At 44.0% G+C, this 27,613-nt stretch overlaps 1 protein-coding gene across 2 annotated transcripts; it reads right to left on the reverse strand.

The window, feature by feature from the left end:
* Nucleotides 1-26,214, reverse strand: LOC110487913 (cell division cycle-associated 7-like protein). 2 transcript variants are annotated; one of them, XM_021559831.3, is made up of 11 exons: nucleotides 26,085-26,214; nucleotides 11,372-11,497; nucleotides 11,121-11,261; nucleotides 10,891-10,985; nucleotides 10,539-10,779; nucleotides 10,300-10,356; nucleotides 7,966-8,148; nucleotides 7,384-7,536; nucleotides 7,118-7,267; nucleotides 3,335-3,471; nucleotides 1-3,240 (listed from the first exon to the last, which is right to left on the reverse strand). In XM_021559831.3, exons 1-11 carry the CDS (start codon nucleotides 26,100-26,102, stop codon nucleotides 3,216-3,218), a joined length of 1,326 nt encoding a protein of 441 aa, XP_021415506.3. In that variant the 5' UTR covers nucleotides 26,103-26,214; the 3' UTR covers nucleotides 1-3,215. The 2 variants fall into 2 exon arrangements, with proteins under 2 accessions (XP_021415506.3, XP_036827458.2); XM_036971563.2 differs by lacking the exon at nucleotides 26,085-26,214 and adding an exon at nucleotides 25,352-25,700.
* Nucleotides 26,215-27,613: the final 1,399 nt, after the last annotated feature.

The following is a 27,613-nucleotide window of genomic DNA, read 5'->3' on the forward strand; positions in this document are numbered from 1 at the left end:
TAAACATAACTTCAGTTATTTTATTCAGATTCAAAGTGTCCACTGTTCGAGGCAGTGATAAAACCTTTATTTATAAACACAGTGTATTAAAAACAGTACAGTACACACCAAAGGTGTCCATTTGTATCGGCTATGGTCTAGAGTCACGTTTGAGTAATTTAGGAGACACTGACTCAGTGAAAGGTCTTACCATCAGGGACGTAGTGGTAAAATAGGTGGGTAAACTCTCCAGTGACGTAAACACTAACTATGCTAATTTAGCGTAATAATACCTGTGTAAACGTTATTTTCCAAATAAAAAAAATAGGCAATTTAATAGTGTTGTTTTTTATCCTCCGCTTCATCCCACGTCTAATAAAATAAGTTTGACTCCACTGCCTGACTGTTGTTGCATAAAAATTATGATTAAAAAAAAGAAGTTAAACCTTTTCAGTACTATTTTACAACATCTGTTGTCCATGGATGGTACAAGCAACAGCATCGTCTTAACCCACGTAGAAAAGTAGCCCATCAACATCAAAAGTCAACGTACATAAAAACAAAGTAGTAGTAGTAAGGTTGCATTTAGACAGCCAGAACAATTCTGACCCCCCCCCCCCCCCACCCCCCTCTAATTGGTGTTCTGACCAATCACATTAGATCTTTTCGCAAAAATATTTTTAAGAGCTGATCTGATTGGTCAAAAGACCAGAATTGAGCTGCCTGTCAAAATGCTGAACCACACATCTCCATCCGTGTCACTCAACCTTTTTAGGAGCAGTGTCCAACAAGTAATGGTTTTCCTGGGTTGTGTTCAGTAGGGCACACCGTAGCAAAACATTCTGCAAATGGTAAATATACACTCCCCTACGTATTTATTTCAACAGTGTAGCTAAAAAAAAACTTTAATTTGGCTCTATACTCCAGCATTTTGAGATTTGAGAACAAATGTTAATTAAGGTATTGCGTCATTTTGGAGTCACTTTTATTGTAAATAAGAATAGAATACATTTCTGAACATTACATTAAAATGTGGATGCTACCACGATTATGGATAATCATGAATTAAAATCGTGAATAACGATGAGTGAGAAAGTTAAGAGGAACAAAGATAATACCCCCCCTAAGATATGCTAACCTCTCACTATCACCAATGACGGGTGAGTTTAGCATTATGATATTTATACCTCTACCATTCATTTTCTATTGGGCACAACAATCTCAAAACACAACTAAAACAAACTACAAAGGTTTGTAGAGCGACAAGCTAGACGTAGTCATTGTGGGCTAGGAATATGAAACCACATACTAAACGTGACTACTTTAATACAAAAAAAGTGAATTTGTCCAAATACTTATGACACCTTCAAAATGGGGGGAACTAGATACATAAAAGTGCTTTCATTTTTAAAAACGGTAAAAACAGATATGAAAATACCCTTAAATAAAAGTTTACATTTCCAATAGTTCCGTTCTGAACAGATCCATAATATATATATTTTTTTACAACCAGCAAAAGAAAGTTCTGAACCGGTTCGACCCAAACTAACTGTGGCTAGAGCAGCTTGCTATAGAGTGGGGGGCAAGCTAACGTTGTTTACATGTGTGATGGCCAGACAAGAGTAGGACGCGAGATGCTACAGCCATCTTCTTCGGCGCCACGTGGCCAATGGCGCCACGTGGCCAATGGCGCCACGTGGCTAATGGCGTCACGTGGCTAATGGCGCCACGTGACTAATGGCTGCCGTTTTACGATCATCGGCGGGGCTGTAGTGGAGCAGGTTGAGAACTCCAAGTTCCTTGGTGTTTACATCATCAACAAACTATCATGGTTCAAACACACTAAGGCAGTCGTGAAGAGGGCACGACAAAGTCTATTCCCCTCTCAGGACACTGAAGAGATGTGGCATGGGTCCTCAAAAGGTTCTACAGCTGCACCATCGAGAGTGTCCTCTGACTGGTTGCATCACTGCCCGGTACGGCAACTGCCCCGCCTTCGATCGCAAGGCACTACAGAGGGTAGTACGTAACGGCCCAGTACATCACTGGGGCCAAGCTTCCTGCCATCCAGGACCTCTATACCAGGCGGTATAAGAGGAAGGCCCTACAAATTGTCAAAGACTCCAGCCACCCTAGTCATAGACTGTTTTCTCTGCTACCGCACGGCAAGCGGTACCAGAGCGTCAAGTCTAGGACCAAAAGGCTTCTTAACAGCTTCTACCCCCAAGCCATAAGACTCCTGAACAGCTAATCAAAGGGCTACCCAGACCCCTCTTTTACGCTGCTGCTACTCTCTTTATATAATCTACTCATGGTCACTTTAATAACTCTACCTACATGTACATATTACCTCAATTACCTCGACTAATAAAAACCTATTAAAGCATTCTTGGTAGACTACATGCGCACACATAGGCAGTGATTTTCAGCTGGCAGACAGACGCTGGAGGAAGGTTGATTGACAGAGAGTGGGCTTTTGCAAAGGCGCTTTTTTTTAAACATTTTTTTGTGGGACTGAAAAAAATTAAATAATAAAATGCCCGGAACATTTATTAACCAGTTCTCATAATTTTAAAATAACAATTCTGTTCCCATATAGTATAGATTACTTTTGTTCCCAGTTCGGATTCTGTTCCTTGAACATTTTCGTTATTGTCAGGATTTCGGTTCTGTTCCCTGAACCGGTTTCAACCCCTGCATTCTGTACGGGTCACCTCATACAACATTTGATCTCAAATCCAAAATGGTGGATAAATCAAATCTTTCTGCTTCACTGTCCAAATAAATACTGAATAACATATGTATGTTATTACGGTTCTTCCTGCAGAATGTCAGGTACTACCTCCCCGTTTCAAAGCGTCGTGTGCCTACTGAACATGACTGTGATTAAATAAGGTGTCAGAGGGACCTGTGGCAGAGGTTGAGGAACAACCCCGAGTTCTAGTCTGAACCGTGACGCTATTAAAACAGGACAATGTGCGTCAGTGTGACGACGTCCTAATTATCTCACCTTCCTTCCAAAGTGTACACTTGTTCACTTCCATTTATTGATTTATTAGGGATTGTCTGGTGTAAGAAATATGGTGGAAACCTCTTTTAGCCCATGTCTCCTCCAATCCAATACTTTCAGATTGGTGGGAAGAAGTGAACGAGTGTACACTTCAGGAGACGGGAGAGATTATTACATTTGGGTGTAAATCTCAGTTCTGACCAACGGGGGCGCTGTCTGCTTGTCTCTAGGCTCTAAGATCTTTCTGGATGCTGTGGAGAGAGAAAGGGTAAAAAAGAGAGAGTTTTTTAAAAACATTTTAAACAACCTTGATTGGCTCAAACCAACATTCACACACACACCTACCTCTCCAGGTAATCTTGGACGTTGCTGTGGCCCTTGTGTTGAGCCAAATGGACCAGTTGTCCTGTAGCACAGCGTCCTTCTCTCCTTCGACACAGACTGCAGTTACAGATACCTCTACACAGAGGACACTCCCAGTCCTGGAGACAGAGGGGGATACAGACAGACAGACAGAGAGAGACAGAGAGAGAGAGAGAGACAGAGAGAGAGAGAGATATACAGAGAGAGACAGAGAGAGAGAGAGACAGAGAGACATACAGAGAGAGACAGAGAGAGATACAGAGAGAGAGAGAGAGAGAGAGAGATACAGAGAGAGACAGAGAGATATACAGAGAGAGACAGAGAGATATACAGAGAGAGAGAGAGAGAGAGAGATACAGAGAGAGACAGAGAGATATGCAGAGAGAGACAGAGAGAGAGAGAGAGACAGAGGGGGATACAGACAGACAGACAGAGAGAGAGAGATACAGAGAGAGACAGAGAGATATACAGAGAGAGACAGAGAGAGATACAGAGAGAGAGAGATACAGAGAGAGACAGAGAGATATACAGAGAGAGACAGAGAGATATACAGAGAGAGACAGAGAGAGATACAGAGAGAGAGAGAGAGAGAGAGAGAGAGAGAGAGAGATATACAGAGAGAGACAGAGATACAGAGAGAGACAGAGAGATATACAGAGAGAGACAGAGAGATATACAGAGAGAGACAGAGATATACAGAGAGAGAGAGAGAGAGATACAGAGAGAGACAGAGAGAGATACAGAGAGAGACAGAGATATACAGAGAGAGACAGAGAGATATACAGAGAGAGAGAGAGAGATATACAGAGAGAGAGAGAGAGAGATACAGAGAGAGAGAGAGAGATACAGAGAGAGAGAGAGAGAGAGATACAGAGAGAGAGAGAGAGAGATATACAGAGAGAGAGAGAGAGAGAGAGATATACAGAGAGAGAGAGAGACAGAGATATACAGAGAGAGACAGAGATATACAGAGAGAGAGAGAGACAGAGATATACAGAGAGAGACAGAGATATACAGAGAGAGACAGAGATATACAGAGAGAGAGAGAGAGAGATACAGAGAGAGAGAGAGATATACAGAGAGAGAGAGAGACAGAGAGATATACAGAGAGAGGCAGAGATATACAGAGAGAGAGAGAGAGAGAGAGAGATACAGAGAGAGAGAGAGAGAGATACAGAAACAGAGAGATATACAGAGAGATACAGAGCGATACAGAGAGAGAAAGAGCGATACAGAGAGAGAAAGAGCGATACAGAGAGAGAAAGAGCGAGGGATAGAGGGAGAGAGCGAAAGAAATAAGGAGAGAGGGAAAGAGAGAGAGAGAAATAAGGAGAGAGAGGGAAAGAGAGAGAGAGAGAGAGAGGACACAGAGAGAGAAAAAGGGAGAGAAGGAGAGAACAAGAGGAAAAAGACAAGGATTTAGTGCTGAAACTAAATATTTGGTGTCTAGTAGGGCTGTGTGTGGTCTAGTAGGGCTGTGTGTGGTCTAGTAGGGCTGTGTGTGGTCTAGTAGGGCTGTGTGTGGTCTAGTAGGACTGTGTGTGGTCTAGTAGGGCTGTGTGTGGTCTAGTAGGGCTGTGTGTGGTCTAGTAGGGCTGTGTGTGGTCTAGTAGGGCTGTGTGTGGTCTAGTAGGGCTGTGTGTGTACTGACCAGGTCTAGTAGGGCTGTGTGTGGTCTAGTAGGGCTGTGTGTGGTCTAGTAGGGCTGTGTGTGGTCTAGTAGGGCTGTGTGTGGTCTAGTAGGGCTGTGTGTGGTCTAGTAGGGCTGTGTGTGGTCTAGTAGGACTGTGTGTGTACTGACCAGGTCTAGTAGGGCTGTGTGTGGTCTAGTTGGGCTGTGTGTGGTCTAGTAGGGCTGTGTGTGGTCTAGTAGGGCTGTGTGTGTACTGACCAGGTCTAGTAGGGCTGTGTGTGGTCTAGTTGGGCTGTGTGTGGTCTAGTAGGGCTGTGTGTGGTCTAGTAGGGCTGTGTGTGTACTGACCAGGTCTAGTAGGGCTGTGTGTGGTCTAGTTGGGCTGTGTGTGTACTGACCAGGTCTAGTAGGGCTGTGTGTGTACTGACCAGGTCTAGTAGGGCTGTGTGTGGTCTAGTAGGGCTGTGTGTGTACTGACCAGGTCTAGTAGGGCTGTGTGTGGTCTAGTAGGGCTGTGTGTGGTCTAGTAGGGCTGTGTGTGTACTGACCAGGTCTAGTAGGGCTGTGTGTGTACTGACCAGGTCTAGTAGGGCTGTGTGTGTACTGACCAGGTCTAGTAGGACTGTGTGTGGTCTAGTAGGGCTGTGTGTGTACTGACCAGGTCTAGTAGGGCTGTGTGTGTACTGACCAGGTCTAGTAGGGCTGTGTGTGTACTGACCAGGTCTAGTAGGACTGTGTGTGGTCTAGTAGGACTGTGTGTGGTCTAGTAGGACTGTGTGTGGTCTAGTAGGGCTGTGTGTGGTCTAGTAGTGCTGTGTGTGGTCTAGTAGGGCTGTGTGTGTACTGACCAGGTCTAGTAGGACTGTGTGTGTACTGACCAGGTCTAGTAGGGCTGTGTGTGTACTGACCAGGTCTAGTAGGACTGTGTGTGGTCTAGTAGGACTGTGTGTGGTCTAGTAGGACTGTGTGTGGTCTAGTAGGGCTGTGTGTGGTCTAGTAGGGCTGTGTGTGGTCTAGTAGGGCTGTGTGTGTACTGACCAGGTCTAGTAGGACTGTGTGTGGTCTAGTAGGGCTGTGTGTGTACTGACCAGGTCTAGTAGGACTGTGTGTGGTCTAGTAGGACTGTGTGTGGTCTAGTAGGACTGTGTGTGGTCTAGTAGGGTTGTGTGTGGTCTAGTTGGGTAGTGTGTGTACTGACCAGGTCTAGTAGGGCTGTGTGTGTGTACTGACCAGGTCTAGTTGGGCTGTGTGTGGTCTAGTAGGACTGTGTGTGGTCTAGTAGGGCTGTGTGTGGTCTAGTAGGGCTGTGTGTGTACTGACCAGGTCTAGTAGGACTGTGTGTGGTCTAGTAGGGCTGTGTGTGTACTGACCAGGTCTAGTAGGACTGTGTGTGGTCTAGTAGGACTGTGTGTGGTCTAGTAGGACTGTGTGTGGTCTAGTAGGGTTGTGTGTGGTCTAGTTGGGTAGTGTGTGTACTGACCAGGTCTAGTAGGGCTGTGTGTGTGTACTGACCAGGTCTAGTTGGGCTGTGTGTGGTCTAGTTGGGCTGTGTGTGTACTGACCAGGTCTAGTAGGGCTGTGTGTGGTCTAGTAGGACTGTGTGTGTACTGACCAGGTCTAGTAGGGCTGTGTGTGGTCTAGTAGGACTGTGTGTGGTCTAGTAGGACTGTGTGTGTACTGACCAGGTCTAGTAGGGCTGTGTGTGGTCTAGTTGGGCTGTGTGTGGTCTAGTAGGGCTGTGTGTGGTCTAGTAGGACTGTGTGTGGTCTAGTGGGACTGTGTGTGGTCTAGTAGGGCTGTGTGTGGTCTAGTTGGGTAGTGTGTGTACTGACCAGGTCTAGTAGGACTGTGTGTGGTCTAGTAGGGCTGTGTGTGGTCTAGTAGGGCTGTGTGTGTACTGACCAGGTCTAGTAGGGCTGTGTGTGGTCTAGTTGGGCTGTGTGTGGTCTAGTAGGGCTGTGTGTGGTCTAGTAGGGCTGTGTGTGTACTGACCAGGTCTAGTAGGGCTGTGTGTGGTCTAGTTGGGCTGTGTGTGTACTGACTAGGTCTAGTAGGGCTGTGTGTGTACTGACCAGGTCTAGTAGGGCTGTGTGTGTACTGACCAGGTCTAGTAGGCCTGTATGTGTACTGACCGGGTCTAGTAGAGCCGTGTGTACGTCCTCTCCGTAGCGGTTCCTCAGACAGGGCCCACAGAACTGACCTTTGCCCCCTATACACACTCCACTACGACAGACCGTCTTGGTGTCCAGAGTTTTCTGTCTGCACTGGTGACACGTGCTGCCCTGATATAGACACACACACACACACATCAGATCCACATCTCTATCACAGGACAGGAGATGAGGAAACGACTGTAAAAGCCTTGCTGTGCGTGTGTGTGTGTGTGTGTGTGTCTTACGTGGTCCTTGTCCAGTATCTTGTCTTTGGCACGTTGCGCCACGTTGTCCAGCTCTTCCTCTGTGATTTCATCCACTGATCTCACATGGGTAATTCTCCTCTTCCTCCCGCTGCTCGCCCTCCTCTTCTTCCCGCTTCTACCCAGCTCGTCTACCTGGCGCCACACACACCACACACACACACACACACACACACACACACACACACACACACACACACACACACACAATGATCAAAGGGTGTCTAGTGTGTGCATGCTTATGTAAGTAATGCGTTTGTGTTTTTATGCGCATGCTTTATGTGTGTGTGTGTGTGTGTGTGTGTCACAGGAGGTTGGTGGCATCTGAATTGGGGAGGAAGGGGTCGTGGTGATGGCTGATACCATGTGTTTGATGCTATTCCATCAGCACCATTATTAATCAAATGTTATTTATATAGCCCTTCGTACATCAGCTGATATCTCAAAGTGCTGTACAGAAACCCAGCCTAAAACCCCAGACAGCAAGCAATGCAGGTGTAGAAGCACCTGCATTGATTATGAGCCGTTCTCCTGTCAGCAGCCTGGTGTTTACGCGTTGTTTACCTCCAGTAGTTTCCCGACGTCGATAGTTCTCACGGATCTGTGGTGTCGTGAAGGGGAGGTACCGCTCTCCTCCACCCCAAACTTCTCTGGCGGTCTGGCCGCACGCGATGGGTTCCTCCTCTCGCCCCCCTCACACACACCTCGTCTACGTGGGGGCGGCTTCTCAATCACACGCCTCTTCTTCTGGAACAGAACAACACCCACAACGCAACAGTCAGGACCACAACACCCAGAAGTCATGAGTCGCCTGAGAAAGTCAGCACGTTTCGGGGGGGGGGTCAACTTGAGCCAGACGAGGTGCAGCGTCACTAATCTATGGGATGCAAGGTGATTTACAGATTCAGTCTGATTGCAATCTAGTGGTGTCGTTCTATGAAATGAGTGATTTCCTCTCTTTGGTATTATTATAATTTTAAAACAGTTTTTACTGCCCTTTATCTCCCCAATTCCGTGATTACGATCTTGTCTCATCGCTGCAACTCCCAACAGGCTCGGGAGAGGCGAAGGTCGAGTCATGCTTCCTCCGAAACGTGACCCGCCAAGCCACGTTTCTTAACACACAACGCTTAACCCGGGAACCCAGCCCTACCAACGTGTCTGAGGAAACACTGTACAACTGACAACCAGGGTCAGCCTGCAGGGGGCCTGCTCGCCACAATGAGTCGCTAGAGTGCGATGAGCCAAGTAAAACCCCCCCCCGGGTCAAACCCTCCCCTAACCCGGAAGACGCTGGGCCAATTGTGAGCCGCCCCATGGGACTCCTGGTCACAGTTGGTTGTGACACAGCCTGGGATCCCTTTGATATTTTAAGTAGAAATTTTCTACCAATATTATATTAAATGAAGTGACCTTTAATATTAGGCCACAGGCAGGGTAGCCTAGTGGTTAAGAGCGTTGGACTAGTAACCGAAAGGTTGCAAGTTCAAACCCCCGAGCTGACAAGGTACACATCTGTCGTTCTACCCCTGAACAGGCAGTTAACCCACTGTTTCTAGGCCGTCATTAAAAATAAGAATTTGTTCTTAACTGACTAGCCTAGTTAAATAAAGGTAAAAAAAAAAAATAGGCCACATGGAAAATTCAATAAATCAGATTTTTTTTAATACTTGCTAAGTGTCCCTCTTCTGTGATTTCTAGGAAGATTTTAACCCAGGTTCTCACCAGCATTGTAAAGCCCTAGTTATTTTGTTGCTTATTATTTATTGTGTGTGATTAGTGATTAATTAAAATAAAAAAAATACAAACATTAAAATCAACCCTGTTACGTGAACTGAACTTGTGTTTTTGTTTTGTGAAATTATTCCTTCGAAATGTTTTAACAATAAATAAAACAATTGTGATGTTTGCATACAATTAGTTTTTATTTCACCTTTATTTATTTTGCCCTACCTGCCACACGACACGCTTCCATTCCCTACCTGCCACACGACACGCTTCCATTCCCTACCTGCCACACGACACGCTTCCATTCCCTACCTGCCACACGACACGCTTCCATTCCCTACCTGCCACACGACACGCTTCCATTCCCTACCTGCCACACGACACGCTTCCATTCCCTACCTGCCACACGACACGCTTCCATTCCCTACCTGCCACACGACACGCTTCCATTCCCTACCTGCCACACGACACGCTTCCATTCCCTACCTGCCACACGACACGCTTCCATTCCCTACCTGCCACACGACAAGCTTCCATTCCCTACCTGCCACACGACAAGCTTCCATTCCCTACCTGCCACACGACAAGCTTCCATTCCCTACCTGCCACACGACAAGCTTCCATTCCCTACCTGCCACACGACACGCTTCCATTCCCTACCTGCCACACGACACGCTTCCATTCCCTACCTGCCACACGACACGCTTCCATTCCCTACCTGCCACACGACACGCTTCCATTCCCTACCTGCCACACGACACGCTCCCATTCCCTACCTGCCACACGACACGCTTCCATTCCCTACCTGCCACACGACACGCTCCCATTCTCTACCTGCCACACGACACGCTCCCATTCCCTACCTGCCACAAGGGGATTTATGGATGATTTAAGATGAAGTCAACCCTGTTACTTTATATTTGTCAGGTAACATTTTTCCCCCCTATCGTGAGACAGGAAAACATGTTTGTTTTTTAAAATGAAACATCTGCTCTTTGAAATCACAGAACGTTAACATTTTGTGAAAAAAAAAAAAAGGTTCAGTTAGTATGAATTACCAGAATCTAAAACGTGTTACTTTACTCAGAAAAGGCACCTCATTTGGTGGAATGAGCCTGTAAATTAAATCTGGAACAAACTGTAGCTCAGTCTAGCGTGCAATGTACTCACGGTAGGAGACGAGGTGACTTCAGACATGTTGGTCAGGTCAGCAAACAGCTTGGCCAACTAGGAGGACAACAACAACAACAACAACAACAAACCAGAAGCTGAGAAGACACGTTTAAAACACACACAATAATAACAACAAGAGACAGGAATCAGAGGAGTGAAAAAAAGAGGGTTTGGGTTCAGTAGTATTTCTGACTGAGGGACACGACGACCCTGGTCAAGGGTTAGAGGTCATGTACCATGGCTTTGTTCTCCTGGATGTTCTTGGCTCGTTTATTTAGAACCCGAGACTCGACCTCCATCTTCTCTTTTCCTACCGCCTCTTTTTTGGGGGGCGGTTTCTGACCCGGTGTCTCCCTCCCACTGGACTCCTGAGACAAACCCCTTTTTAGATGCAGCCTCTCATTGGTTCTCCTCTCCGGAGGGGCGGCGTTGAATGGCGCCTCCCCTTTCTGGGCAGAGAGTCTTTTTGTGGGAAACCTGAAGCAGAATTATCAGTATAATTCAAAAATGCATTTCCATCGACTGGTACTTCTAGGCTAAACAGCAAAAAGCCGGCTAACACAAACTCGGACACACAAGTACACACACCTGAAGGCGACACAGAGACTCTTCCTCTTGTGTGTGTCTGGCTCCTCCCCCTCAGAGTAGAACCCTGTGTCCTCATCACTCTCCTCCGCTATGCACTGGAACGGCAGAATGAGAGAAAAGAAGAAAGATGAGTCATGTTATAACCAAGAATCCTCATACGCACCTCCCACTGGAGAGAACAGGAGACAGAACAGGACACGAGAGACAAGAGAGAACCAGTTAGGTCTCACCATAGCCTTCGTCCTGCTTCTGGAACCCCTCTTCTCTTCCTCTTCCTCACTGAAGCCCTCAAACTCCTCCCCCTCATTGTCGGAATGGCTAAACAGACTAACCAACTCCGAAGTCACAAACTTTGACCTGAAAGACATGGCCTGGAGAGAGGGAGAGATGGAATGATTATTTAAATGGCCAACTGTAGCAGGATACAGAAACAAGGATTGCAGTGTGTGTGTGTGGGGTGTAATAATCAGCAGCTACCAACCGGCTTCCCAGAGTCCTCGGAGGCTAGGCTGTCTGACTCGCTGTCACTCAGCACTGGCACGGCGAAACCCAGGAAGTCCTCGTCGTCACTGGGACTCTCAAAGATGGCCGCCAGGGCCCTGGGGGTCTAGGGGAGGAGGGGCAACAGATTAAAAAAGGGCAATCTGCATTTGATACATACAATATTTGCATTTTCATTTACTGAAATGCACCCATTGATTCTTAAATATATCTTCTAATACTTCATGAGCTTAGTTTAACTGTCGTACCCCATCAGAACCCAAAATATAGGCTTGTTTTACTTCAATGTTTGTAAACATTGTAAATGTAAACAAACACTATATGAAGAATACGGGGTGGTAACATTAAGACCACCTGCTCTTTCCATGACACACTGACCAGATGAATCCAGGTGAAAGCTATGACCCCGTATTGATGTCACTTGATAAATCCACTTCAATCACTGTAAATTAAGGGGATTTTTGAGCCTTGAGACATGGCTTGTGAGCCTTTGAACGGGGTATGGTAGTAGGTGTATCGAGAATGGTCCACCACCCAAAGGACATCCAACCAACTTGACAACTACGGGAAGCATTGGAGTCCACATGGTAGAGTCCATGCCTTGATGAATTGAGACTGTTCTGAGGGCAAAAGGGGGGTGCTCATCTCAATATTAGGAAGGTGTCCTTAAATGGGGCGGCAGGGTAGCCTAGTGGTTAGAGCGTTGGACTAGTAACCGGAAGGTTGCAAGTTCAAATCCCCGAGCTGACAAGGTACAAATCTGTCGTCCCCTGATTTCATTGAAAATAAGAATTTGTTCTTAACTGACTTGCCTAGTTAAATAAAGGTAAAATAAATAAAATGTTCTTTACACTCAGTGTATAGCCTTAAAACATGGTTAAAACTATCATTTTGATGGCATGGATCAGCGTTGTAATACTCAAGTCCAGGACACGGAGCGAAGTCACGATTTTCATGACTCCACTTGACTATCCGCCTGATTCCTGCTTACCAGCAACAGCTCAAACAGGAAGTACCAGTGACGTGCTCAAAACTGAAGTGATCCGATGAAGCAGATAAGCAGATGCTAAACTACAGGACTGTTTCAATAGCGTAGACTAGAATATAGTTCCGGGATTCATCCAATGGCACTGAAGAGTTAACAACAGTCAACGGCTTCATTGATAAGTACATCGACAGCGTCACCACAATAACCGTACGTACATATCCCAACCAGAAGCCATGGATTGCAAGCCATGGATTACGCACTGAGCTAAACGCTGGAGCTGACACTTTCAAGGAGTGGGACACTAATCCGGGCATTTATAATAAACCCTGTTACACCATCCAACAAGCAAAGTGTCAATACAGGACTAAGATCGAAACCGGCTCTGAAGCCCGTCGGATGTGGCAAGGCATGCAAACTATCATGGATTACAAAAAAGGAAACCCAGCAGCAAGCTGCACAGTGACGCGAGCCTACCAGACGAGCTGAATGACTTTATGTTTGCGTTGAGGTAAGCAACACTGAATCATGCATGAGAGCACCAGCTGTTCTGGACAACTGTGTGAGCACGCTCTCCATAGCCGATGTGAATAAGACATTTAAACAGGTTGACAATCACAAGGCCGCAGGGCCAGACAGAATACTAGGATGTGTACTCAGAGCATGCACTGACCAGCTGGCAAGTGTCTTCACTGACATTTTCAACCTCTCCCTGACCCAGTCTGTAATACCTACATTTTTCAAGCAGACCACCATAGTCCCTGTGCCTAAGAATGCCAAGGTAACCTGTCTAAATGACTACCGCCCCATAGCACCCACATCTGTAGCTATGAAATGCTTTGAAAGGCTGGTCATGGCTCAAAGCAACACCAATTCGCCAACTCAGGACCCACTCCAATTCGCATACCGCCCCAAAAGATCCAAAGATGACGCAATCTCTATTGGACTCCAGACTGCCGTTTCCCACCTGGACAAGAGGAACACCTACAGTATGTGAGAATGCTGTTCATTGACTACAGCTCAGTGTTCAACACCATAGTGCCCTCCAAGCGCAGGACCCTGGGACTGAATATCTCCCTCTGCAACTGGATCCTGGATTTCCTGACGGTCCGCCCACAGGTGGTGAGGGTAGGCAACAACACATCTGCCAGGCTGACCCTCAACACGGGGGCCCCTCAGGGTTGAGTGCTTAGTCCCATCTTGTACTCACTGTTCACTCATTACGCAAGGCCAGACATAACTCCAACACCATCATTAAGTTTGATAACAAAGTGGCAGTGGTAGGCCTGATCACAGACGGTGATGAGACAGCCTATAGGGAGGTCAGAGACCTGGCAGTGTGGTGCCAGAACAACAACAACCTCTCCCTCAACGTCAGCCCGACAAAGGAGCTGATCGTGGACTACAAGAAACAGGGGCCCGAGCACGTCCCCATTCACAACGACAGGGCTGTAATGGAGCGGATTGTGAGCTTCAAGTTCCTCGGTGTCCACATCACTAAGGATCTATCATGGTCCACACACAACAATAGTCATGAAAAGGGCTAGACAACGCCTTTTCCCTCTCAGGAGGCTGAAATGATTTGGCATGGGCCTGTCATGTACATTTTTTTTGTCCCCAACCTGCATCACAATGGGATTCAATGAGTTGTAGCTTCTGTTGCTAGGGCTGTTGCTAGAATTTGCAAAATTCAGACTGGATTATGTATTGAACCTAAGCTTGACTAAGCTTGGCTCTATTTTACCTCGTAGTGGTCGCGAAGGAAGGAGGACACGGGCAGTCCTAGTTCTATTTCACCTCATAAGCACTCGCCCAGTCCATGCAAAATTATTACCTCAGAATTGTTCTCCAAGGATGTTGTTTTTGACGGTGACAACCTGCTGACTAACTGCTGTTTCAGAAGACCGAAAATACAATACATTTGTCTATATAAAGAAAATACTGTGAAATAGGAAGAAATTATTTAATCTATTTTTAGATTGACGTTGCTAGCTACTGTAGTTATACTTATTTACCTCAGCCTGCCTAGTCTGCTAGCCAGACAGTTTTATTTAGCTAGATACTGTAAGTGTTACTGTTTGCATGTAGCTTGCACTTCAATGGCATCCCTCAAAAGGAGATTTCATTTGATCTTGTCAACCAGGCGAGGTACTATGAAGGCACCACCGATCTCGAAAACAGGTGCAACATTCAGAGAAATGAACTTCTATTAGATAACTGGACGGATTTAGCTGTGTACAACCATTTTTCAACAAGCTAGTTGGTCATCCACATGTTGCTAGCTATACATATACTTCAGTGGAGGCTGTTGAGGGGAGGATGGCTCATAATAATGTCTGTAATGGAGTAAATGGAATGGTATCAAACACGTGGTTTCCATTTGGTTGATACCATCAGCAGCCTCCACTGATATAGTTATATGTCTGTCACATTGAGTTGTCTAGCTATAAAGTTAAACCTGATCAATCAAATGGATAGTAAGCAATTATGGTAACTAACTGCCCTTAACTAGGTGTCTTCACTAGACAGACACAGAGGGAGGGAGGGGGGTGGGGGGGGGGGGAAGGAAGTGAGAAAGGATGAAAGTGAGACAGGGAGAGAGAGGAAGACAGAAAAAAAACAGAGAGAAAAACAAAGCGAGAGAGAGAGACAGCAGTGCAAATGTACTTAGACTTGAGTATTTCAATAACTATTCTCTTCCAACTTGTTAGGCAATCATATGTTCCTATCGGGGGAGGATGGCCAGCCACATAGGAGGGGAATTATTACTAAGGAGGAGAAGGAGGCCGTGCTGACCGAGATGCATGCTGGCCATTTCGGAGTGAAACGCATGATTGCCAAAATCAACCTACGCATCTTCTGATGTGGAATTGTCAAGGAGGTGGACAACTGGGCAAGTGAAATAACCTTTTGTTTATCAATCACATTCTATTATATATCTGAAATGATTATTTCAATGAACGTCATAATCAGAGAGCACACAATGTTTTAATTTGTCACGTTTTGCTTGAAGGTCAGTGCCCGGTCCAGCCTGCTAGAAGTTGGCGCCGGAGTTGAAGCCCATTAAAGATGTTTTACCACGGCACATGATCGGTACGTGTCCCAATTCAAATTCTGCCCTGATAGGTTGTTTTGTAATGGTTGCTTTATTTTGACCACAGCAGAGTTCAATATTATAGAATGTGCGTGTGTGTCAGTATCCTTACATGTATGAACATCTGCCTACTGTATGACACAGATACGGGTAAGAATAAAGTCATCTTCTCTCGAACACTTTAAATGTTTGGGGCGGACCTCATCGGACCCTTCACTAAATCCAGGATTGACAACAGCTGGTGGCTGACGGCGACCGACCACTTTACCAAGTGGGTGGAGCCAACAACCATTAAGGTCAGTACAGGAAGAGAACGTGCTTAACTATAAATTCCCTTCTGTAAACCCATTAAAAAAGGGTGCTTGGAACAGAACATTTATTTTTTTCATTTTGTATGATACCCATTTTGTATGATACCCATCGCCAAGGCGATGACGGACATCTGTTCTCTCGAGGTCATCGTGAGTGACCGAAGTCATGAACGCTGGAACAAGGTACAGCTGTTATAGATTATATTCTGTCACCAATGGTTTCTTTTATTTAGTTTTACAATTTGTTTTTGTATGGTACATAAATCAGACATATTTTAATATCTTACATTGTCAATAGATATCGCTTCCCCCTCCCCCTCCAGGTTTGATGAATGGACCAACCAGACCCTCAAGACTGCCATGGGCAAGTCCTTTGATTGGTACCAGGAAGGGTGGGAGAACAACCTGAAGGTAATTCTCTTTGCACACAACAGCACCGAGTTCGGATGAGAGCTGCAGCTGTTGACTGAGGGAAACAATGCAATTGTATATACAATTATTGCATATACTGTAGTCATTCATAAACTCAGCAAAAAAAGAAACACTCCTCTCACTGTCAACTGTGTTTATTTTCAGCAAACTTAACATGTGTAAATATTTGAATGAACATAACAAGATTCAACAACTGAGACATAAACTGAACAAGTTCCACAGACATGTGACTAACAGAAATTGAATAATGTGTCCCTGAACAAAGGGGGGGGGGGTCAAAATCAAAAGTAACAGTCAGTATTTGGTGTGGCCACCAGCTGCATTAAGTACTGCAGTGCATCTCCTGCTCATGGACTGCACCACATTTGCCAGTTCTTGCTGTGAGATGTTACCCCACTCTTCCACCAAGGCACCTGAAAGTTCCCAGACATTTCTGGGGGGGAATGGCCCTAGCCCTCACCCTCCAATCCAACAGGTTCCAGACGTGCTCAATGGGATTGAGATCCGGGCTCTTAGCTGGCCATGGCAGAACAAGAACATTCCTGTCTTGCAGGAAATCACGCACAGAATGAGCAGTATGGCTGGTGGTATTGTGGAGGGTCATGTCAGGATGAGCCTGCAGGAAGGGTACCACATGAGGGAGGATGATGTCTTCCCTGTAACGCACAGTGTTGAGATTGCCTGCAATGGCAACAAGCTCAGTCCGATGATGCTGTGACACACCGCCCCAGACCATGACGGACCCTCCACCTCCAAATTGATCCCGCTCCAGAGTACAGGCCTCGGTGTAACGCTCATTCCTTCGACGATAAACGCAAATCCGACCATCACCCCTGGTGAGACAAAACCGCGACTCGTCAGTGAAGAGCACTTTTTGCCAGTCCTGTCTGGTCCAGCGACAGTGGGTTTGTGCCCATAGGCAACATTGTTGCCGGTGATGTCGGGTGAGGACCTGCCTTATACAACAGGCCTACAAGCCCTCAGTCCTGCCTCTCTCAGCCTATTGCAGACAGTTGAGAACAGGCAGAACATCCCACCCACACGGTAACCACCTCCTCAATATTCCACACACCAGAATTCCATTTTTTTTAGTCTACGATTGCCATGTGAGTGTACAAAAAAAAAAAAAATCTGTGAAAATAAATTAATGACACAACTCTGCCAAAAAATATCAAAGTTTATATATGAAAATCTTAAATATTGCCAGGTTGGTTTTCACAGCTGTTTCACAAGGTGTTCATTATTGTAACGTATCCTTTAATGGTATTTATTTGTTGCACATTATTCATTGTTGTTTCCTAAAGACCTACAATATCTATCTATCTATCTATCTATCTATATTCATTCAACCACAAGGGTGTATTAATGGGCTGTATTAATGGGCTGTATTAATGGGCTGTATTAATGGGCTGTATTAATGGGCTGTATTAATGGGCTATGCGAGATAGAACAAAAATAAATCACAATATCAGACAACTGAATTTATATTATTTCGCTACACTCACATTAACATCCGCTAACCATGTGTATGTGACAAATAAAACATTTGATTTGATTTCAAATTTGATTTGTGTAGATAAGAGAAGAAGGTTAAAATAAAATCATGATTTGCATATGAATGGAGTGGAAATTAGCTGACTTTGTAAGGTGAGTAACTTCACACATTGGCTAACTGGGCTATCTGCATCGTGTCCCACCACCCGTCAACCCCTCTTTTTACGCTTCTGCTGCTCTCTGTTCATCATATATGCATAGTCACTTTAACGATACCCACATGTACATACTACCTCAATAAGCCTGACTAACAGGTGTCTGTATGTACCTACATGTACATACTACCTCAATCAGCCTGACTAACAGGTGTCTGTATATACCTACATGTACATACTACCTCAATAAGCCTGACTAACAGGTGTCTGTATATACCTACATGTACATACTACCTCAATAAGCCTGACTAACAGGTGTCTGTATATACCTACATGTACATACTACCTCAATAAGCCTGACTAACAGGTGTCTGTATGTACCTACATGTACATACTACCTCAATCAGCCTGACTAACAGGTGTCTGTATATACCTACATGTACATACTACCTCAATAAGCCTGACTAACAGGTGTCTGTATATACCTACATGTACATACTACCTCAATAAGCCTGACTAACAGGTGTCTGTATATATCTACATGTACATACTACCTCAATAAGCCTGACTAACAGGTGTCTGTATATACCTACATGTACATACTACCTCAATAAGCCTGACTAACAGGTGTCTGTATATACCTACATGTACATACTACCTCAATAAGCCTGACTAACAGGTGTCTGTATATACCTACATGTACATACTACCTCAATAAACCTGACTAACAGGTGTCTGTATATACCTACATGTACATACTACCTCAATCAGCCTGACTAACAGGTGTCTGTATATACCTACATGTACATACTACCTCAATAAGCCTGACTAACAGGTGTCTGTATATACCTACATGTACATACTACCTCAATAAGCCTGACTAACAGGTGTCTGTATATACCTACATGTACATACTACCTCAATAAGCCTGACTAACAGGTGTCTGTATATACCTACATGTACATACCACCTCAATCAGCCTGACTAACAGGTGTCTGTATATACCTACATGTACATACTACCTCAATCAGCCTGACTAACAGGTGTCTGTATATACCTACATGTACATACTACCTCAATAAGCCTGACTAACAGGTGTCTGTATATACCTACATGTACATACTACCTCAATAAGCCTGACTAACAGGTGTCTGTATATACCTACATGTACATACTACCTCAATAAGCCTGACTAACAGGTGTCTGTATATACCTACATGTACATACTACCTCAATAAGCCTGACTAACAGGTGTCTGTATATACCTACATGTACATACTACCTCAATAAGCCTGACTAACAGGTGTCTGTATATACCTACATGTACATACTACCTCAATAAGCCTGACTAACAGGTGTCTGTATATACCTACATGTACATACTACCTCAATAAGCCTGACTAACAGGTGTCTGTATATACCTACATGTACATACTACCTCAATCAGCCTGACTAACAGGTGTCTGTATATACCTACATGTACATACTACCTCAATCAGCCTGACTAACAGGTGTCTGTATATACCTACATGTACATACTACCTCAATCAGCCTGACTAACAGGTGTCTGTATATACCTACATGTACATACTACCTCAATAAGCCTGACTAACAGGTGTCTGTATATACCTACATGTACATACTACCTCAATCAGCCTGACTAACAGGTGTCTGTATATACCTACATGTACATACTACCTCAATAAGCCTGACTAACAGGTGTCTGTATATACCTACATGTACATACTACCTCAATAAGCCTGACTAACAGGTGTCTGTATATATCTACATGTACATACTACCTCAATAAGCCTGACTAACAGGTGTCTGTATATACCTACATGTACATACTACCTCAATAAGCCTGACTAACAGGTGTCTGTATATACCTACATGTACATACTACCTCAATAAGCCTGACTAACAGGTGTCTGTATATACCTACATGTACATACTACCTCAATAAGCCTGACTAACAGGTGTCTGTATATACCTACATGTACATACTACCTCAATAAGCCTGACTAACAGGTGTCTGTATATACCTACATGTACATACTACCTCAATAAGCCTGACTAACAGGTGTCTGTATATACCTACATGTACATACTACCTCAATAAGCCTGACTAACAGGTGTCAACCTAGCCTTGCTACTCTTTTTTCAAATGTCTTTTTACTGTTGTTTTATTTCATTACTTACGCGCGCACACACACACACACACACACACACACACACACACACCTTTTTCTTTATTTTTTTTGCACTCTTGGTTAGAGCCTGTAAGTAAGCATTTCACTGTAAGGTCTACTACACCTGTTGTATTCAGCATTTCACTGTAAGGTCTACTACACCTGTTGTATTCAGCATTTCACTGTAAGGTCTACTACACCTGTTGTATTCAGCATTTCACTGTAAGGTCTACTACACCTGTTGTATTCAGCATTTCACTGTAAGGTCTACTACACCTGTTGTATTCAGCATTTCACTGTAAGGTCTACTACACCTGGTGTATTCAGCATTTCACTGTAAGGTCTACTACACCTGTTGTATTCAGCATTTCACTGTGCGGTCTACTACACCTGTTGTATTCAGCATTTCACTGTAAGGTCTACTACACCTGTTGTATTCAGCATTTCACTGTAAGGTCTACTACACCTGGTGTATTCAGCATTTCACTGTAAGGTCTACTACACCTGTTGTATTCAGCCTTTCACTGTGAGGTCTACTACACCTGTTGTATTCAGCATTTCACTGTGAGGTCTACTACACCTGTTGTATTCAGCATTTCACTGTGAGGTCTACTACACCTGTTGTATTCAGCATTTCACTGTAAGGTCTACTACACCTGTTGTATTCAGCATTTCACTGTAAGGTCTACTACACCTGTTGTATTCAGCATTTCACTGTAAGGTCTACTACACCTGTTGTATTCAGCATTTCACTGTAAGGTCTACTACACCTGTTGTATTCAGCATTTCACTGTAAGGTCTACTACACCTGTTGTATTCAGCATTTCACTGTGAGGTCTACTACACCTGTTGTATTCGGCATTTCACTGTAAGGTCTACTACACCTGTTGTATTCAGCATTTCACTGTAAGGTCTACTACACCTGTTGTATTCAGCATTTCACTGTGAGGTCTACTACACCTGGTGTATTCAGCATTTCACTGTGAGGTCTACTACACCTGTTGTATTCAGCATTTCACTGTAAGGTCTACTACACCTGTTGTATTCAGCATTTCACTGTAAGGTCTACTACACCTGGTGTATTCAGCATTTCACTGTAAGGTCTACTACACCTGTTGTATTCAGCATTTCACTGTAAGGTCTACTACACCTGTTGTATTCAGCATTTCACTGTAAGGTCTACTACACCTGGTGTATTCAGCATTTCACTGTAAGGTCTACTACACCTGTTGTATTCAGCATTTCACTGTAAGGTCTACTACACCTGTTGTATTCAGCATTTCACTGTGTGGTCTACTACACCTGTTGTATTCAGCATTTCACTGTAAGGTCTACTACACCTGTTGTATTCAGCATTTCACTGTAAGGTCTACTACACCTGTTGTATTCAGCATTTCACTGTAAGGTCTACTACACCTGTTGTATCCAGCATTTCACTGTAAGGTCTACTACACATGTTGTATTCAGCATTTCACTGTAAGGTCTACTACACCTGTTGTATTCAGCATTTCACTGTAAGGTCTACTACACCTGTTGTATTCAGCATTTCACTGTAAGGTCTACTACACCTGTTGTATTCAGCATTTCACTGTAAGGTCTACTACACCTGTTGTATTCAGCATTTCACTGTGAGGTCTACTACACCTGTTGTATTCAGCATTTCACTGTAAGGTCTACTACACCTGTTGTATTCAGCATTTCACTGTGAGGTCTACTACACCTGTTGTATTCAGCATTTCACTGTGAGGTCCACTACACCTGTTGTATTCAGCATTTCACTGTAAGGTCTACTACACCTGTTGTATTCAGCATTTCACTGTGAGGTCTACTACACCTGGTGTATTCAGCATTTCACTGTAAGGTCTACTACACCTGTTGTATTCAGCATTTCACTGTAAGGTCTACTACACCTGTTGTATTCAGCATTTCACTGTAAGGTCTACTACACCTGGTGTATTCAGCATTTCACTGTAAGGTCTACTACACCTGTTGTATTCAGCATTTCACTGTAAGGTCTACTACACCTGTTGTATTCAGCATTTCACTGTAAGGTCTACTACACCTGGTGTATTCAGCATTTCACTGTAAGGTCTACTACACCTGTTGTATTCAGCATTTCACTGTAAGGTCTACTACACCTGTTGTATTCAGCATTTCACTGTGTGGTCTACTACACCTGTTGTATTCAGCATTTCACTGTAAGGTCTACTACACCTGTTGTATTCAGCATTTCACTGTAAGGTCTACTACACCTGTTGTATTCAGCATTTCACTGTAAGGTCTACTACACATGTTGTATTCAGCATTTCACTGTAAGGTCTACTACACCTGTTGTATTCAGCATTTCACTGTAAGGTCTACTACACCTGTTGTATTCAGCATTTCACTGTAAGGTCTACTACACCTGGTGTATTCAGCATTTCACTGTAAGGTCTACTACACCTGTTGTATTCAGCATTTCACTGTAAGGTCTACTACACCTGTTGTATTCAGCATTTCACTGTAAGGTCTACTACACCTGGTGTATTCAGCATTTCACTGTAAGGTCTACTACACCTGTTGTATTCAGCATTTCACTGTAAGGTCTACTACACCTGTTGTATTCAGCATTTCACTGTGTGGTCTACTACACCTGTTGTATTCAGCATTTCACAGTAAGGTCTACCTACACCTGTTGCATTCAGCATTTCACTGTGAGGTCTACTACACCTGTTGTATTCAGCATTTCACTGTGAGGTCTACTACACCTGTTGTATTCAGCATTTCACTGTGAGGTCTACTACACCTGTTGTATTCAGCATTTCACTGTGAGGTCTACCTACACCTGTTGTATTCAGCATTTCACAGTAAGGTCTACTACACCTGTTGTATTCAGCATTTCACAGTAAGGTCTACTACACCTGTTGTATTCAGCATTTCACTGTAAGGTCTACTACACCTGTTGTATTCAGCATTTCACAGTAAGGTCTACTACACCTGTTATATTCAGCATTTCACTGTGAGGTCTACTACACCTGTTGTATTCGGCATTTCACTGTAAGGTCTACTACACCTGTTGTATTCAGCATTTCACTGTAAGGTCTACTACACCTGTTGTATTCGGCGCACGTGACAAATAAACTTTGATTTTAATTTAATGTATCAAGCAGATGACATGTTTTCTTTGCCATTGGATTTCATGTTGTAATGTTAACAAGGTACCCAACAGTAGTTTGAAGTAATGTTTTCATTTTATTAGCTAAACAAAACTTGTTTAAAACAGCGTAATTGTCACAGCAACGGGCCTTGTTTGCATAGCGATGATGAAAAGAACGTCATTATGGCTGTAATGATCTCCACAATTCTACTCATTAGGTCATCACACCGTTGATATAGCAACGGACGCTAATAGTTTATCGGATCTCATTGTGATGCAGAGTGGGACACTTTTTTGGCCAGGGGACATTATTTGCCATGACTGGCCATCAGATCCTCAAAAAGTTCTACAGCTGCACCATTGAGAGCATCTTGACTGGCTGCATCACCGCCTGGTCTGGCAACAGCGTGGCATCTGACCGCAAGGCGCTACAGGGGATGGTGCAGATGGCCCAGTACATCACTGGGGCCGAGCTTCCTGCCATCCAGGACCTCTATATCAGGCAGTGTCAGAGGAACGCCCTAAAAATTGTATAAGACTCCAGCCCCCCAGGTCATAGACTGTTCTCTCTGCTACCCCACAGCAAGCAGTACTGATGCACCAAGTCTGGATCCAACAGGACCCTGAACAGCTTCTAATCAAATCAAATTTTATTTGTCACATACACATGGTTAGCAGATGTTAATGCGAGTGTAGCGAAATGCTTGTGCTTCTAGTTCCAACAATGCAGTAATAACCAACAAGTAATCTAACCTAACAATTCCACAACTACTACCTTATTCACACAAGTGTAAAGGGATAAAGAATATGTACATAAAGATATATGAATGATTGATGGTACAGAACGGCATAGGCAAGATGCAGTAGATGGTTTCGAGTACAGTATATACATATGAGATGAGTAATGTAAACAAAGTGGCATAGTTTAAAGTGGCTAGTGATACATGTATTACATAAAGATGCAGTAGATGGTATAGAGTACAGTATATACGTATACATATGAGATGAATAATGTAGGGTATGTAAACATTATATTAAGTAGCATTGTTTAAAGTGGCTAGTGATATATTTTACATATATATCACCCCAAGCCATAAGACTGATAAATAATTAAATAGCTAACCAAATACCTACCTGGACTATCTGCACTGACCCTTATTGCACTAAGTTCTCTCATCACAGACACTGCTGCTAATGTTTATTATGTCACTTTACTCATAGTTCTATGTAAATATCTACGTCAATTACCTCGTACCCCTGCACATCCACTTGGTACTAGTACCCAGTGTATACAGCCAATCTATTATTATTATTATTATGTCACTTTACTCCTAGTTCTATGTAAATCTCTACGTCAATTACCTCGTACCCCTGCACATCCACTTGGTACTAGTACCCAGTGTATACAGCCAATCTATTATTATTATTATGTCACTTTACTCCTAGTTCTATGTAAATATCTACGTCAATTACCTCGTACCCCTGCACATCCACTTGGTACTAGTACCCAGTGTATACAGCCAATCTATTATTATTATTATTATGTCACTTTACTCCTAGTTCTATGTAAATATCTACGTCAATTACCTCGTACCCCTGCACATCCACTTGGTACTAGTACCCAGTGTATACAGCCAATCTATTATTATTATTATTATGTCACTTTACTCCTAGTTCTATGTAAATATCTACGTCAATTACCTCGTACCCCTGCACATCCACTTGGTACTAGTACCCAGTGTATACAGCCAATCTATTATTATTATTATGTCACTTTACTCCTAGTTCTATGTAAATATCTACGTCAATTACCTCGTACCCCTGCACATCCACTTGGTACTAGTACCCAGTGTATACAGCCAATCTATTATTATTATTATTATGTACTTTACTATTATCGCTCTATTTTCTTTCTCTCTGCATTGTTGGGAACGGCCCGTGTGTACGCATTTCACTGCTAGTCTATTGTTTAGAAATATGTGACGAATACAATGCGATATGTCCGGTTGAGACTTGTCAAAAAAATACATCTTATGCATAATTTAGCATACTAGCTACAACAGCAAATATTAGATAGCTGTATTATCTATGTAGCCTTACAAATGTGCAACAGTGTAATAAAAAAAAAATGGTTGGACCGCAGCTTTTAGCACTAACTTACCAAGGAACTCGTGACTCGAGTATAAAAGACTCGGACTGGAACACTAAGGACTCGACTCCATCACTGGCATGAATGTTAAAAGTCCTTGCATCATAGCGCTGTCATTGATTTTAAGAGAGGTTAACTTTCTTCAGCCCCATCCCTCAGCTTTTTAGCGAAACACGGGCAGAGTACGCTTTTATTGTTTGAACTGATTATTGACGCTTTAAATCCAGACACTTAAAATGAACTTCCTATAAAATATCCTATAGATCGGTGATAAAGCGACACTGTAATAGATAATAGCCTTTTCACACTGGCGTACAGAGAGCACTGCCATACTGTGCTGGCTCTGATCTCGTTATAATATGGAACACTCCAGAAAGTAGTCTGATGATGGACAGGTGATCAGGCCATTACAGAGCAGCGGCATCGTAGTGTGAATGAGAGTGGCCCACTAACAGAAGGTAAACAGTGGACCAAATGTTTTCCAATGCCATTTTCACATTAAAATACTGTAGCACTGATATCTAGCTATGACACAGGCTATCAAAACTTCATTTTATGAAATTCGCAACTGGACATTTAATGACTTAATTTAGCCTGTTCCTTAGTTTTGGTCCAAAGTGGAGCAGATGGCCTTCGGTCCCTGGATTGGACTATACCACCAAGACGTATCATGTGTATAGCTATTTCCCCAGTGTTTTAGCTAAACGGGACGATATAAAAGTTGCAACTGTTAAACATAACTTACCTTTGTTGATAACAGCATTTTAACTCGTTTGAGAGACGGCTTTTCTTTCTCTCAGAAGTCATGCAGTTCACTCAACAAAATCAATGAATGAATGGTTTTAAAAAACAACACCAGTTCAGGTACTTGTCTCAAAAAGCAGGGGAGTAGTTGAGTTTCGAGTTTAGTTCAAATATGTTTCCAGGCTTAATACTTTATTTTTGTGAGCCCAGAATATTGGAATTGTATGTAGAAGTCGTTAGAAAACGACAGTGAGAGTGAATTGAGTTGTATTATGATTACAATGAGTTTCTGCTCTGAGTATCTTTATAACTCCCCCCGGATACAGAATGGAACAGTCCGAATCCCGCCCTCTCCACAGTTTCGCGGCAAAAATACCATGTGGGCCTAACAGAACCACACCACAGATTTTTAATAACTAACCCATTGTCATTGCTCCATCTGTGACCACACTGTCTAACCTTTTTTTACGTTCTGTTCTTGTAACAAATAAAGTAACAGCTGTACTGCACGTGCTGTCTGTCTGCAATAAGTAATATCAAAGACAGTGCATGATTGTAGCAAAATTGCATCTAGGCCTAATTGCTTTTGGATCAGAGTACATTAAGACTACATTAAACAAATCTCTGTCATGCTACAACAAATTTTATTATCTCGTGATGATGTTTGGTATTATTGTCTTTTGGGTTTATTTTTAAAAGTGACTAGGAACATAATCTTATTTTAAAAAAAGTATTCCATAGTGCAGAAACTACATTCTCTCTCCACTACACCTCCCTCCTTATCCTCCTCCCCCATGCCTCCCTCCTTATCCTCCTCCCCCACTCCTCCCTCCTTATCCTCCTCCCCCATGCCTCCCTCCTTATCCTCCTCCCCACTCCTCCCTCCTTATCCTTCTCCCCCACTCCTCCCTCCTTATCCTCCTCCCCCACTCCTCCCTCCTTATCCTCCTCCCCCATGCCTCCCTCCTTATCCTCCTCCCCACTCCTCCCTCCTTATCCTCCTCCCCCATGCCTCCCTCCTTATCCTCCTCCCCCACTCCTCCCTCCTTATCCTCCTCCCCCATGCCTCCCTCCTTATCCTCCTCCCCACTCCTCCCTCCTTATCCTCCTCCCCCATGCCTCCCTCCTTATCCTCCTCCCCACTCCTCCCTCCTTATCCTCCTCCCCCACTCCTCCCTCCTTATCCTCCTCCCCCACTCCTCCCTCCTTAACCTCCTCCCCCACTCCTCCCTCCTTATCCTCCTCCCCCACTCCTCCCTCCTTATCTTCCTCCCCCACTCATCCCTCCTTATCCTCCTCCCCCACTCCCCCCTCCTTATCCTCCTCCCCTACGCCTCCCTCCTTATCCTCCTCCCTCCTTATTCCTCCTCCTCCCTCCTTATCCTCCTCCCCTACGCCTCCCTCCTCCCTCCTTATTCCTCCTCTCACACTCCTCCCTCCTTATCTTCCTCCCCCACTCCTCCCTCCCACTCTTTTTCTCTACTCTTCCTCTCTCATATATTCACAGAGCCAGTGACCAGCGACACAATG

This window comes from Oncorhynchus mykiss, chromosome 30 (genome assembly GCF_057628025.1).
Source record: "Oncorhynchus mykiss isolate SJ-2025 chromosome 30, ASM5762802v1, whole genome shotgun sequence".
NCBI lineage: Eukaryota > Metazoa > Chordata > Actinopteri > Salmoniformes > Salmonidae > Oncorhynchus > Oncorhynchus mykiss.